General features: G+C 37.9%; 1 protein-coding gene across 1 annotated transcript in view; it reads right to left on the bottom strand.

The window, feature by feature from the left end:
* Window positions 1-15,526, bottom strand: part of WDPCP (WD repeat containing planar cell polarity effector) — a 294,162-nt gene that overhangs the window by 27,540 nt on the left and 251,096 nt on the right. The window contains exon 17 of the mRNA XM_012555700.2: window positions 1,886-2,048. Coding sequence (XP_012411154.2) covers window positions 1,886-2,048 — 163 coding nt within the window. The remainder of the gene's footprint in view (window positions 1-1,885; window positions 2,049-15,526) is intronic.

Genomic DNA, 15,526 nt, shown 5'->3' with positions numbered 1-15,526 from the left:
CACATATTGCCCTATGACAATGGTTAACAACCCCACGACATGTCAACATTGTCCCTTCTCAACCTTGGGTTCCCTATCACCAGCTTTCCTGTCCCCTCCAGCCTTCTAGTCCTTGTCCCTGGACTGCTGTGCCTCACCAGTCCCGTTTTGTTTTACGAGGCTATCCAGTCTCTGGCTGAACGGTGAACTTTAGGAGTGACTTCACCACTTAGCTAAAAGGGTGTCTGGGGGCCATACTCTCGGGGTTTCTCCGGTCTGTCAGGCCAGTAAATCTGGTCTTTTTTTTGTGAGTTAGAATTTTGTTCTACATCCTTTTCCAGCTCTGTCCAGGACCCTCTATTTTGATCCTAGTCAGAGCAGTCAGTGGTGGTAGGCGGGCACCATCTAGCTGTACTGGACTCAGTCTCGTGGAGGCCTTGGAGTAAAATTGTTTTTTTAAAAAAGTAAGAGGCAGGACTTCCAGTTAATTGTCAAAATAATAGTGGCTTCCTATGTTTCCATCTCCCACTACTTCCTCCATAACAATATGTCATGAAGGAAAAATGAAACTACATGAAAATTATGCCCTCAGCATAAGAGTTGCAGGTGGTGGCAGTGGTGGTGAGATAGGAACAGCCCCAGGCAAGAACACAGAACACTAAAAGTTCAGCAGTTTTTCAGGAAAGAAAGTTTCTGAATTTGTTGTTTGCCTTTGTTTGATTTCCAGAGCCCTGAAATGGTTGTTAGTGTCTCATTTTATAATTGTTTCTTGGGGAGAGGATTTGTTGACCTCTAAACTCTGCCATACCTGCAAGTCCTACCCCACTTTTATTTACTGTTAATTTATGAAGTTTGAGGCATTTTTCTCAAGGATATTAAAAGTGTGTATGTGTAATTGAGGAGCCCTGGTGGCACAGTGGTTAAGAGCTCAGCTGCTAACCAAAAGGTCAGCAGTGTGAATCTACAAGCCACTCTTTGGAAACCCTATGGAGTAGTTCTACTCTTGATGGCAATGAATTTGGTATGTATAATTGATACATATGAATATAAAAATATAGCCTCTTCATAATTATTGCATATAGTTGAGATCCTCAAGAGCAAGGGTTATAAATTACAGACCAGGGGCCAAATCTAGCCCACTGCTTCCTGTTTTTCTAAATAAGGTTTTATTGAAACACAGCTATTCTCATTCATTTATGTGTTGTCTGTGGCTGTGTTCACACTGCAATAGCAGAGTAGTTGTTACAGAAACCATATGGCCTGCAAAACCTAAAATATCGGCTATCCGGCCCTTGACACGAAAAGTTTGTGGACTCTTCCTTGAGAGCATTTATCATGATAATTAACATTATGATTATCATTATAAATAACACTATGATACTAAAACACTGTAGTGTTTTTTTTTTTAATTTCATACTTAATTCTTTCTGTTTATATTCACAGTAATACAATGTGGCAAGCTGAATAGATATTTAAATTTTATTTATCAGATTTCAAAAACTAATGGAAGCTGACATTAAAGATGTACAATCATGCAAATCAAAGCCAGAACTACATATTGTAAAAATTAATGCTTATTCAAGGTAATCTAATGATCCTAAATTTTAACAATTGAATATGACTAGAATTCAATATGGTATAGTAATTTCATTTTGGTCCAGAGTAGCATTCATTCTAACAATTTTCTGTGTACATTCCCTTCTGCTTCCACCATGTCTGCTCTTGTATGAGCTAACTACTACAAAGTATTAGCTATAAGAAAATGGACATTTTTTTTCTTGACATTTTGAAATAATTCTTGCTTAACTATTAGCTTACATTTAAACAGGGGATAATAAAATTGTTTAATATGAAATGTTAAATACTTCCCTTTATGGAACAGTTTTCTTAATTCAACATATCTTACCTATTAGAAGAGCCATTCAGTGTTCTTTGTTGAATAATATGTCTGTGGATTGAACCAGAGGGAGGAAGGTTATCTGGAAATGTGTCTTCCCCTTCAGGTGCTAATGATAGACCAAGAAAAGCTTCATTTAGCATATCCCCTCTGTCCAAGGGCCCCAGGAGTTCTGTTAAAAAATGATTAAGATACGAGTCAACTATAAATACAATTTCTGCTAACTCATAAGCAGGATTACAGAAAAACTTTCACATATCTCAATGGAACTTTTTTCTTTATTTTTTTTTTTGTCAATTTTCTATGTTTCACACAATGGAAATCTTAGTCACAGTCCCCTATGACTTCTGTCATTCTTACACTTGGCTCAGTCAGGAGAGTTTGATAACTGAATAATGAATGTTTTCAAGTTCAGATTTAAAAAATTCATTGATAACACGCCCATTTATAGTGTTTTTGTTGTAGTTAGCTGCCATCAAGTTGGTCCCTGACTCATGGCGACCCTATACACAATGGAATGAAATGCTGCCCAGTCCTCTGTCATCCTCATGATCAGTTGTGGATTTGAACCATTATGATCCATAGGATTTGCATTGGCTGATTTTTCAGAAGTAGATTGCCAGCCCTTTCTTCCTAGTTTGTCTTAGTCTGGACACTGCTGAAACCTGCTCAGAATCATGACAACACATAAGCTTCCACTGGCAGACAAGTGGTGGCTATGCTTAAGGTTCATTGGCCGGGAATTGAACCTGGGTCTCCTGCATTGCCCAATTATATCAGAGTAGCAACTGTAAAGACCTAATGTTTCTTCCTTGGCAGACAAAAGATTATTGTATACTCACTTTGAGTCCTTTTTCCAGTTCCTGCTGTTAATTGACTTTCCTTTCATATTCCATTACAAGATACAGATAGTATCTGTACAATTTTCTGTAATAAATTCTGCCTACAGATCTGTTAGTACTATCTTAAGGATGAAAACGTATTTGTAGCAGTGCTTCTATAAGCATACTTACTTTCCAGAATATCATTACATGCTCTATTTGTATGCTTGCTATTCATGAAAATGTACAGAAGCTAAAATGTAGGAATCTCAGTCTGTTGGAGTCCTTAGATGGTACCATTTTCAAATGTGAAAGTTGGGTTTGGTTGTTCATTCGTATAAGCAAACATTTATTAAGAGTTTACTCTCTGCAAATTACTTTGATTGGGAGATATCAAATGAAGAAGACTTAATCACTGTTCTTGAGTTTACAGTTTGACAGTAGGGTAGGGAGAGAGGACAGAGGAAATAAATAGTAACAACACAGAAAGAGAGAGGAAAAATTCTTGGAAATATACTATAGGACTTGTTTTGGGTTCTTTGTACTTGTAACTACCCTTAAATCACATTTTCTTGATTGTAAAAGGAAAGTGAGATCTATGGTAGAAGTGATTTACTATGCTTGGAATTTTGGGAAATGTCTGTAGAAGAGAAGAACAATTAGAATAGAATTTAGTGGCCTCTTTATTCTGACATTATTTTAAGTCTTAGATTATACTTGTAATATTGTGGTTTTATTTTAAAAGATAATATTAACCTTATTTAATTCCAGGGAAGGTTCTAGGCATAACTAGTACTTTGGAGACACCTAATCAACAAAACATAAGGTCTTAAACTAGCAAACTACAGAAAGTCAGAATTTGGGCAGGAGTGGGGCAGAAGGTGGAGTAGGAAGTGGTTATAGCCTGAGCGACCTATTACTTTATAATTGCAGTTTTGTGTTCCATTGGCAGATAGGGTAAGGGTGTGGGCTAAAAGATCCTTAATTGGGGAAATTCACGTGCTTGCTAGAAAGCAGGAATTACCTGGAATTTTGTTTTGTGTTCCTCCTAGAACAGAGGTTTTAAACTGTTAGCCCATATGCCAAATTCAACTTACAGATGTTTGACCTGTACAAAACCCATTGCCATCATCCGACTCATAGCAACCCTATAGGTCAGAGTAGAACTGCCCCATAGAGTTTCCAAGGAGTGGCTGGTGAATTTGAACTGCTAACCTTTTGGTTAGCAGCCATAGCTCTTAACCAGTGCGCCACCAGGGTTTCTGTTTGACCTATAGTACTTAAAAAATTAGTTTGAGTTACTTAAGAACATTTAAAAATTGGGAGATTTAATAGAAAATTCTGGAATTCTGGCTTTAAAAGAAAATCAGAAAATTTGGCAGCATTTGGTCTCCATTTCCTTAGAGCAGCAATCTGCTAGACAAGAGTGGCTTCTGCCCATTATAGTGGAATAGGCACATTCTAGTTTATCCCAGTCCCCATCACTCTCTATTGTTTCCATGACATTAGTGCCAAACATCTGTTCCATTTATCTTCAAGCTTATGCACCTATAAGCATTGGGTTTGCTCTAGAACAGGGATCATCATCAAACAATGCATAGTCCATATCCAACCCTCCACCTGGTTTTGTATAGCACAAGATCCTAGACCGATTTTTACATTTTAAATGGATGAAATAAAAGAATATTTTGAGACATGTGAAAATTATATGAAATTCAAATTTCAGCGTCCAAATAAAGTTTTATTGGAACACAGCCATGCTCATTCATTTATATATTGTCTAAAGCTGATTTTGTGCTACAGTGTCAGAGTTGAGTACTTGCAACAGAGACCATATGACCCACATAACCTAAAATATTTACTTCCTGGTCCTTTAAAAAAGTATGTTGGGCCCTACTCTAGAAAAAAGGGAAAAGCTCCCCCACCCCCACTTTTTGCTTTAATCTTTTTCTTGTCTCTCCCACTATTTTTTTTTAACAGGTTTACAGAACAAACTAGCTTCTCATTATACAGTTAGTACACATATTGTTTCATGACACTGGTTAACAGTCCCATGACATGTCAACACCCTTCTCAACTTTGAGTTCCTATTACGAGCTGTCTTTTCTCCTCCTGCCTTCTAGTCCTTGCTCCTGGGCTGTTTTGCCGCATTAATCTTGTTTTGTTTTATGGGCTTGTCTAATCTTTGGATGAAGGGTGAACCTCAGGAGTGACTTCATTACTGAGCTAAAACAGTGTCCGGGGGCCATACTCTTGGGGTTTCTCCAGTCTCCGTCACGCTTTCCCACTATTTTTTCCACTCTCCTATCTTACACGTGTTCCTCCAGACCCAGGTCTTAGCAAATCCCATTTAACAGCAAGAAGAAAAACAGTGAAAAACCCAGGAGACCAGGATTCTGATCCCTGCTTTTTAACTATCTGTGATCCTGGAAAAATCATTTAATGTCTGTGAGCTTCTGTTTCCTCATTTGTTCAACAAAAGTGCTAAATTAGATCATCTCTAGAATATTTTCTCACTTTGAAGTCTATGAAGTAGATAAAAAAAGGGAAGAGATAAGCTGGGTGAATAAAAGTGTAAAGGACAAAGACTAGAGAATGACTGGGAGACTCTTGGTTGCTACGTAGGTAAAACAGAATAATAATTGTTACCTTTACTGAGTTAGGCCCTTTATATATATTCTATTTCTAATCCTCATAATGATCCTATAAGGTAGGTATCATTACCCTATTTGTAGATACAGAAACTGAGGGTCAAAGAGGTTAATTGGCTTGTTCTAGACCAGTATCTATTAAGTGGTAAAAGAACCAAAGTTCATACCTGGAATGTCTGGCTCCAAAGCCAGTGCTGCTCCATTTCAACAGACTGCCTGAGTCAAAGGAAGACAAGTGAACCAAGAGAACTTATTGCTGTTATACATTTGTCTTGTGAAATAACTGGCACTATTTCCTTGGTGATCTTGTATATTATTCTTTAAATCTATCTATTATTTTGTTGGCATTGTGCCTTCAAAGGAGATATCCTTTCCAGTCTAAAATCTCCAAAGGATTTTCAGGGTAAAACACATTTTGAGATGTGCAATTGCACGGAAGAATGAAAATCTTTTATAATATTGTTTGTTAAACTGACAGCTCTACTTAACAGAAGCCATTAAAATATTTACAAAGTAGCAGATGCTCTTGTAAAAATATACAGCTTTTTGGAGGCATAAAAATAAACAAGTTGATAAGTACAAGATAAGCCATTTGACGGCTTCTTTGTGTACACTGCACAATATACAGAAAATTCTGATATTTACAGAGCAATTATAATATAAAGCCTTTTAAGTTAAAAGGAACACAGACCTAGTAATAACTGTTCACAAGACCTCTTCATATTTATCTTTTAGACAATTCAGAAAACCTCAAACATAATCCTTTAAGAAGTGTTCGGTCTTTTTTTTTTTTTTTTTAATTTGTTCTTAGAAAATGATTATATACTCATATATATGTATGGACAAGTTTCTGTTGAACTCTATTGAGATCTCTACTGAACTAGATGAATTTTAGCCACTGCTCACAAGTTGTGAGAAACAGACCAAGAGAGCAAACCAATGTATGTCAACAAAATTTTTTTAAAGTGGTACACATGGTTAACCACTTGGCTGCAAACTGAAAGGTTGGAGGTACAAGCCCACCCAGAGGCACCCTGGAAGAAAGGCCTGGTGATCTTGATGGTCTACTTCTGAAAAATCAGCCATCGAAAACCCTACGGAGCATAGTTTTACTCTGACACACATGGGATCACCATGAGTTGGACTAACCTCAAAGGCAACTGGTTTAGTTACTTACTGCTAATAGTATTAGACTAAAAGGAATTCTGGTAGTGATTTCTAAATCTCTGATATGTTACCAGCTTGAGAAAGTTACAGATCATTATTAAATACATAGGTTAAGCAGTTATTTCAGACGTTTAAAAATATTTTAATAACATTATTCTTTTTCTACCTTCAAGTTCACTTAGGACTCTTTTGATGTCCCTCTAAATACAGTATTTTTTTCTATGCTGTTCTTTTTCATTGTCTCTAGACTGTTTCAATAAAGCTTTTTTTTTTTCTTCAAGATAAGCTACATCATGAGTTCATACTGAAATTCTCAATTCAAATTCAAATTTAGGTCTACAGTATTTTTATTTAACTTCATTGATGTTATCCTAGTTGTTAATAAAACTAACATAATTATTTGTTTTATACCACACTACACATGTGACTCTCAGAATCACAATACCAACATTACTGTCAAGATGCTAAGATTTTGTTAAAGGTTCTTCTTATCCTTAGGGTATACCTATTTGGGATGTTTAGTTACAAATACTGTTTCAAAGTCACTTGGAATAATTCCTCCCTGTGTTGTTAGGCCAACAATTAGATACATAGTTAGCTTTATTTGTTTCATTTTTTAGGATTGCTTTTTTTTAAAAGCCAATTTTGTTCTATAAAGTTAACTGGTTCTAAAGTCCAGTTGAAAGGGCCCTGGTGGTGCAATGGTTAAATGCTTGGCTGCTAACCAAAAGGCCAGCCGTTTGAACCCACCAATGGCTCCTCCAGAGAAAAGACTTGACAATCTGCTCCCATAAAGATTACAGCCTAGGAAACCCTATGGGGCAGTTCTACTCTGTCCTATAGGGTCTCTATGAGTTGGAATTGACTCAGTGGCACAGTACTACCACCACCACCACAGCAACAACAACATATTCAAAGAAGTCTAGCTTCTACCCTTGGTCCCTAGCCCCTAGTCCTTCCTATAATAGCCATTTAAAAATTCAATTTTTTATCCTTCATTTTAAAAAAATAAGCAAAAATGTGTTCAGATAAATGGTAACATACTTTTCACACTTCGTCCACCTTGTTTTTTTTTCTCATAATAGATCTTGATGATGATGCTATTGTAGTATGTATTTCCTTTTTTATAGCTGCACAGTTCTCCATTATGTGAATGTACCATAGTGTATTCATCGAGTCTCCTTTTGATGGATATTTAGGTTCTGTTCAGTCTTTTGCTACAATAAATAGTGCTGTAATAAATTGCTTTGTACATTCATCTTTATATGTGTGTGTGTATACACACACACACACACACACACATTTGGTCAGGATAACATCTTTGGGATAGATTCCTAGAAGTAGGATTTCTGGATCAAAGGGTAACTGCATATGTAATTTTTAGATATGCCCAATTCTCTTCTGTAGGGTTTATACCATTTTGCACTTACTGATAATGTATGAGAAGGTATGTGTACCTGTAGCCTTGCCAAGAGAAAATGTTGACAAGCTTTTGGATTTTTCCAATTAGGTGAAAACTGACATTCCAGTGTAGTTTTGCTGCAAATTGTTCATATCTTTAGCTCATTATTCTGTTGAACTGTCAGTGTTTTTGTTTTCTTTTAAGAAGCTCTTTATATATTAGAGATATTAACACTTTCATCTGTGATCTAATTTGCAAATATTTTTCCCTGTTTGTTATATTTTAAAAAATTGCTTATTGCGTTTTTTTGCCTGTAAAATATTTTTAGAGTATTGCATTTATCTTTTTTTTTTTTTCCTTTTTTGCTTCTGGATTTCAAGATATGGCATATTGGTCTTCTATTGCTGTCATAACAAATTACCACAAATTCAACAGGTTAAATCAATACCTATTTTTTATCTCACTCTTCTGTGGTTTAGATGTCTGGGCACAGCACAGCACAGCTCAGCTGGATCCTTTGCTTAAGGCCTCAGAAAGCTGAAACTAAGGCGTCGGCTGCAGTAGGCTATTATTTGCAGGATGTGAGGGGAAGATTTCATTCAGGATGTTGGCTGAATTCAGTTCCTTGAGGTTGTACGACTGAGGTCCCTGTGTCATTGCTGACTGTCAGCCAGGGATCAGTCTTTACTCCTAGAGGCTGCTCATATTCCCACATGCTTTCCATGTGGCCTTCCCCAGCAGCAGCAGATTGAGTCCCTCTCACACTTCAAATCTCTCTGACTTCTCCTGCTGCATCTTTTTTACTCCAGCCAGAGAAAGTTCTTGGCTTTTAAGGCTTATTTGATTAGATTGGGTATACCTGGATAATCCAGGATAATCTATTTTAAGTCTGTAACCTTAATTACATTTGGAAAGTGTCTTTTGCCATGTAGTGTAGCATACTTACAGGTTCCAGAGATCAGGAACCAGGATGTGGACATCACCACCCCCCCATCCCCCGGCAGTAACATCAACTGTTTAATTACCATCTGATTCGTTAAAGTAACATGGCTACATTCTGCATATTGCTTTCTTTGGGCAGGGAAAGCATAAACTAAGAGGCAGGTAGATTGATTTTATACCCACTGACATCACAATTTCCATTCCTGAAATACTGGGGCTAAGCAACCTAATTGAAATACAGTGATAACAATACCAACTTAGAAAAACTGGAAAGCCACCAGTAAGTGACAAAATTCATTCACTGACACATCCATGTTCTTAGTCAAGGGGCCAGAATTTTCTCTGAAGTGCCACATCTGATTAAAAAAAGCTTTCAGGTTGTGTTTATTATCAATAACGTATCTTGTAATTTTGCTACCAGTGCATGGGGGTAAGAGGACATACAACTAAAACCAGATCGGTGGTTATTACATAAAGGCAGATCTTTTATTTTTCCCTTAGATAAAACTAGACAATTTTCTTACTTAAATCCTTCTGGAATAAGTGGGCCAATGCAGAGGAGTGCTAACTTCTCCAATTATCTGGAAAGTTAGTGTCTTGTACTCTCATAGTGACTGGAACTTCCCTCAAGGAAAATGGGTTAAGAAAATGGATATATCAATGAATCTTCATCCCAGGGACTGCGGGAAGAAAAAAACCAGAAAATATCCAGCTTACTTTCAGCTTACTTAAAAAAAGTTGAGGAAAGAGAAATACAATGCATTCTTAGCATTAAACACAAGATATTTTTGTTCCATTTTCCTGGATATCTAAATGATGGAGATAATTTATGTCAGTACACACGTGCGAGCACACACATACACACAGTAGAAACAGAAAGAGGCCTTTAGCTGACTATGTTGGCAAAGCTGGCACCACAGGAGGTCTGCTCTTCCTAGGCAGGATCATAGAACATCCTTAGTTTACATGTCCTGAAACCAGGAGGTCTACAGAAGGAAAATGACTTGCCCAAAGTCACAGCTAGTGAGTGTCAGCTCCAGGGCCGAAACTGTCCACAGTATCTTGACACCTAGCTCAGTGATCATTCCACCACTCTGCTGACTTAGAATGCGCTTGCTGTCTGTCCCTGCAGACTTTGTGTGAGGAGCTTTGCTACTAGCACAATTACCACTCCTACACATACCATGCTCATGCTTGCTTTTATAAGGATTAAGGATTTTAAATGCTGGCTTACCTAGTCATGCTGTCTATCATTTCTTTGGTGAAAAGGATGTGGACATCTTCGAGGGGGCCATTTTGTATACCACTCATGGTTATGAAAGTTTTCCCCTTTCCCAGGTTATACAGGGAATGTTTTTTTCTAGTAGTTATATGGCTTCATTTGTTGACATTTAAATCCCTGATCCTTCTGGAATTTATCATGGTGTGAGGAGTGGATCAAATGTTATCATTTTGAAAAAATCTAGTATAGTCATTTAATTATAAAGATTCCACTTATACTAAAAAGTTGAATTTTTTATTTTCCCCACTGATTTGAACTGCGTTTATTATATATAAATTTCCATAGGAATTTCTGGATTGTGTACTCTGTTCCATTGGGATACCAATACCAAACTTTTAATTGTGAAGGCTCTATAGTATGTTTTAGGAGCCCTAGTGGCACAGTGGATTAAACACTTAGCTGCAAACTGAAAGGTTGGTGGTTCAAACACTCCAGCAGCTCCGCGGGAGAAAGATGCAGCAGTCTGCTTCAGTAAAGATTTCAGCCTTGTAAGCTCCATGGGGCAGTTCTACTCTGTCCTGTAGGGTTGCTGTGAGTTGGAATCGACTCGATGGCAGTGGGTTTGGTTTTTTGGTTTTTATGCCGCTGTTAGGTGCCGTTGAGTCAGTTCCGACTCATAGTGATCCCGTGTACAACAGAACGAAACACTGCCTGGTCTTGTGCCATCCTCACAATCGTTGCTGTGTTTGAGCCCATTGTTGCAGCCACTGTGTCAATCCATGTCACCAAGGATCTTCCTCTTTTTTGCTGACCCTCTACCTTACCAAACATGATGTCCTTCTCCAGGGACTGGTCCCTCCTAATAACATGCCTAAATTATGCGGGACAAGTCTTCCCGTCCTCGCTTCTAAGGAGCGCTCTGGCTGTACTTCTTCCAAGGCAGACTTGTTTGTTCTTCTGGCAGACCATGGTATATTCAATATTCTTCGCTAACACCATAATTCAAAGGCATCAATTCTTTTTCAGTCTTCCTTATTCATTGTCCAGCTTTCACATACATATAAGGTGATTGAATATATCGTGGCTTGGGTGGGGTGAACCGTAGTCCTCAAAGTGACATCCTTGCTTTTCAACACTTTAAAGGGATCTTTTGCAACAGATTTGCCCAATGCAATACGTTGTTTGATTTCCTGACTGCTGCTTGCATGGGCGTTGATTGTGGATCCAAGTAAGATGAAATCCTTGACAACTTCAATCTTTTCTACATTTGTCATGATGTCACTTACTGGCCCAATTGTGAGGATTTTTGTTTTCTTTATGTCGAAGTGTAATCCATACTGAAGGCTGTAGTCTTTGATCTTCATCAGTTGAGTGCTTCGAATCCTCTTTGCTTTCAGCAAGCAAGGTTGTGTCATCTGCATATTGCAGGTTGTTAATGAGTCTTCTACCTACCAATTCTGGTACCACATTCTTCTTCATATAGTCCAGCTTCTTGGATTATTTGCTCAGCATACAGATTGAATAAGTATGGTAAAAGGATACAACCCTGACACACACTTTCCTGAATTGGAAACCATGCAGTATCCCCTTGTTCTGTTACAACGACTACCTCTTGGTCTATGTTCAGGTTCCTCAGGAGCACAATTAAGTGTTCTGGAATTCCCATTCTTCGCAGTGTTATCCATAATTTGTTATGATCCATGGGGTCGAAATGCCTTTGCATAGTCAATAAAACACAGGTAAACATTTTTCTGGTATTCTCTGCTTTCAGCCAAGATCCATCTGACATCAGCAGTGATATCTCTCATTCCATGTCGTCTTCTGAATCTAGCTTGAATTTCTGGAAGTTCCGTGTTGACATACTGCTGCAACTGTTTTTGAATGATCTTCAGCAAAATTTTACTTGTGTGTGATATTAATGATATTGTTTGATAATTTCCCTATTCTGTTGCATCACCTTTCTTTGGAATGGCCACAAATACGGATCTCTTCAGTTGGTTTGCCAGGTAGCTGTCTTCCAAATTTCTTTTTATTTTGTATGTTTGTTTACTTACTTTTTTAAAATTTTTTTATTGTTGTGCTTTAATTGAAAGTTTACAATTCAAGTTAGTCTCTCATACAAAAATTTATACATAATTGTTATATGACCCTAGTTGCTCTCCCTATACTGTAACAGCATACTCCTCCTTTCCACCCTGGATTTCCTGTGTCTGTTCAACTAGCTCCTGACCCTCTCTGCCTTCTCATCTCACTTCTGGACAGGAGTTGCCCATTTAGTCTCATGTATCTCTTGAGCTAAGAAGCTCAGTCTTCACGAGTATCATTTTATGTCCCATAGTCCAGTCTAATCTTTGTCTGAAGAGTTGGCCTTGGAAATAGTTTTAGTTTTGGGCTAACAGAGAGTCCAGGTGCCTGGTCTTCTGGGGTCCCTCCAGTCTCTGTTAAACCATTAAGTCTGGTCTTTTTACTAGAATTTGTGTTCTGCACCCCACTTTTCTCCGCTTCATCAGGGACTCTCTGTTGTGTTCCCTGTCAGGGCAGTCACTGGTGGTAACCAGGCGCCACCTAGTTCTTCTGATCTCAGGCTGATGGAGTCTCTGGTTTATATGACACTTTTGTCTCTTGGGCTAATACTTTCCTTGTGTCTTTGGAGTTATCAATCTCTGTTGCTCCAGGTGGGTTGGGACCAATTGATGCATCTTAGATGGCCTTTCCCTAGCTTTTAAGAACCCAGATGCCACTCACCAAAGTAGGATGCAGAACATTTTCTTAGTAAACTTTGTTATGCCAGTTGACCTAGATGTACTATGAAACCATGGTCCCCAGACCCTCGCCCCTGCTGCTTTGTCCCTTGAAGTGTTTGGTTGTATTCAGGAAACTTCTTAGCTTTGGTTTAGTCTAGTTGTTCTGACTTTCCCTGTAGTGTGTGTTCTCTGTTCCTTCACCTAAGATAATTCTTGTCTACTATCTAGTTAGGGAATACCCCTGTCCCTCCCTCCCCACCCTCGTAACCATCGAAGAATGTTTTCTTCTGTATTTAAACCTTTTCTTGAGTTCTTATAATAGTGGTCTTATAAATATTTGTCCTTTTGCGACTGACTAAATTCACTCAGCATGATGCCTTCCAGATTCCTCCACGTTATGTTTCACAGATTCAACGTTGTTCTTTATTGTTGCGTAGTATTTCATTGTGTGAAAGATACCATAATTTGTTTATCCATTCGTCCATTGATGAGCACCTAGGTTGTTTCCATCTTTTTGTTATCGTGAACAGTGCTGCAGTGAACATGGGTGTGCGTATATCTATTCTCGTGTTGGCTCTTATTTCTCTAGGATATATTCCAAGGAGTGGGATTGCTGGATCGTATGGTACTTCTATTTTTTGCTTTTTAAGGAAGTGCCAAATCGATTTCCAAGGTGGTTGTACCATTTTACATTCCTGTCAGCAGTGTATAAGTGTTCCAGTCTCTCCACAACCTCTCCAACATTTATTATTTTATGTTTTTTGGATTAATGCTAGCCTTGGTGGGGTGAGATGGTATCTCATTGTAGTTTTGACTTGCATTTCTTTAATGGCTAATGATCATGAGCATTTCCTCATTTGTCTTGTTAGCTGCCTGAATATCTTCTTTGGGGAAGTGCCTGTTCGTATCCTTTGCCCATTTTTTAAGTGGATTATTTGTCTTTTTGTTGTTGAGGTTTTGCGGTATCTTGTAGATTTTAGAGATGAGACACTGATCAGATTTGTCATAGTCAAAAATTTTTTCCCAGTCTGTAGGTTGTCTTTTTACTTTTTTGGTGAAGTCTTTTGATGAGCCTAAGTGTTTGATTTTTTTAGGAGCTCCCAGTTATCTAGTTTCTCTTCTGGTGTTTGTGCATTGTTACTTATGGGTTGTATTCTGTTTATGCCATGTATTAAGGCTCCTAGCATTGTCCCTATTTTTTCTTCCATGATCTTTATTGTTTTACATTTTATATTTAGGTCTTTGATCCATTTTGAGTTAGTTTTTGTGCATGGTGTGAGCTATGAGTCTTTTCAGTTTTTTGCAGATGGATATCCAGTTATGCCAGCACCATTTGTTAAAGAGACTGTCTTTTCCCTAGTTAACGGACCTTGGGCCTTTGTCAAATACCAGTTGCTCGTAGATGGATGAATTTATGTCTGGATTCTCAATTCTGTTCCATTGGTCTATGTATCTGTTGTTGTACCAGGACCAGGCTGTTTTGACTACTGTGGCAGTATAATAGGTTCTAAAACCAGGTAGTGTGAGGCCTCCCACTTTGTTGTTCTTCTTGAATAATGCTTTACTTATTCGGGGCCTCTTCCCTTTCCACATGAAGTTGGTGATTTGTTCTCCATCTCATGAAAAAATGCCGTTGGAATTTGGATCGGGATTGCATTGTATCTGTAGATGGCTTTGGGTAGAATTGACATTTTCACAATGTTGAGTCTTCCTATCCATGCGCAAGCTATGTTTTTCCACTTATGTAGGTCTCTTTTGGGTTCTTGCAGTAGTGTCTTGTAGTTTTCGTCGTATAGGTCTTTTACATCTCTGGTTATATTCATACCTAAGTATTTTATCTTCTTGGGGGCTATTGTAAATGGTATTGATTTGGTGATTTCCTCTTCAAAGTTCTTTTTGTTGGTGTAGAGGAATCCAACTGATTTTTGTAAATTTATATTGTATCCTGGATACTCTGCTGAAATCTATTAGTTCCAGTAGTTTTCTTGTGGATTCCTTGGGGTTTTCTATGTAGAAGACTATATCATCTGCAAATAGAGATACTTTGACTTCTTCCTTACCAATCTGGATGCCCTTTATTTCTTTTTCTAGCCTAATTGCTCCGGCTAGGACCTCCAGCACAATTGCTGAATGACAGTGGTGATAAAAGGCATACTTGTCTGGTTCCTGTTCTCAAGGAGAATGCTTTCAAAGTCTCTCCATTTAGGATGATGTTAGCTGTTGGCTTTGTATAAATGCCGTTAATTATGTTGAGGAATTTCCCTTATATTCCTATTTTGCTGAGAGTTTTTATGATGAATGGGTGTTGGACTTTGTCAGATGCCTTTTCTCCATCGATAAGATCATGTTGTTCTTGTCTTTTGTTTTACTTATGTGATGGATTACATTGATTGCTTTTCTAATGTTGAACCATCCCTTCATGTCTGGTATATATCCCACTTGATCATGGTGTCATTTTTTTAATGTATTGTTGAATTCTATTGGCTAGAATTTTGTTGAGGATTTTTGTGTCAAGGTTCATGAGGGATATTGGTCTGTAATTTTCTTTTTTTGGGGTGTCTTTGCATGGTTTTGGTATCAGGGTTATGCTGGCTTCATAGAATGAGTTTGGGAGTATTCCATCCTTTTCTATGCTCTGAAATACCATTAGTAGTAGTGGTGTTAACTCTTCTCTGAAAGTTTGGTAGAATTCTCCAGTGAA

Source organism: Trichechus manatus, unplaced genomic scaffold (assembly GCF_000243295.1).
Source record: "Trichechus manatus latirostris isolate Lorelei unplaced genomic scaffold, TriManLat1.0 scaffold00004, whole genome shotgun sequence".
Classification (NCBI taxonomy): Eukaryota; Metazoa; Chordata; class Mammalia; order Sirenia; family Trichechidae; genus Trichechus; species Trichechus manatus.
This window is presented reverse-complemented; position numbering and strand designations above follow the sequence as displayed.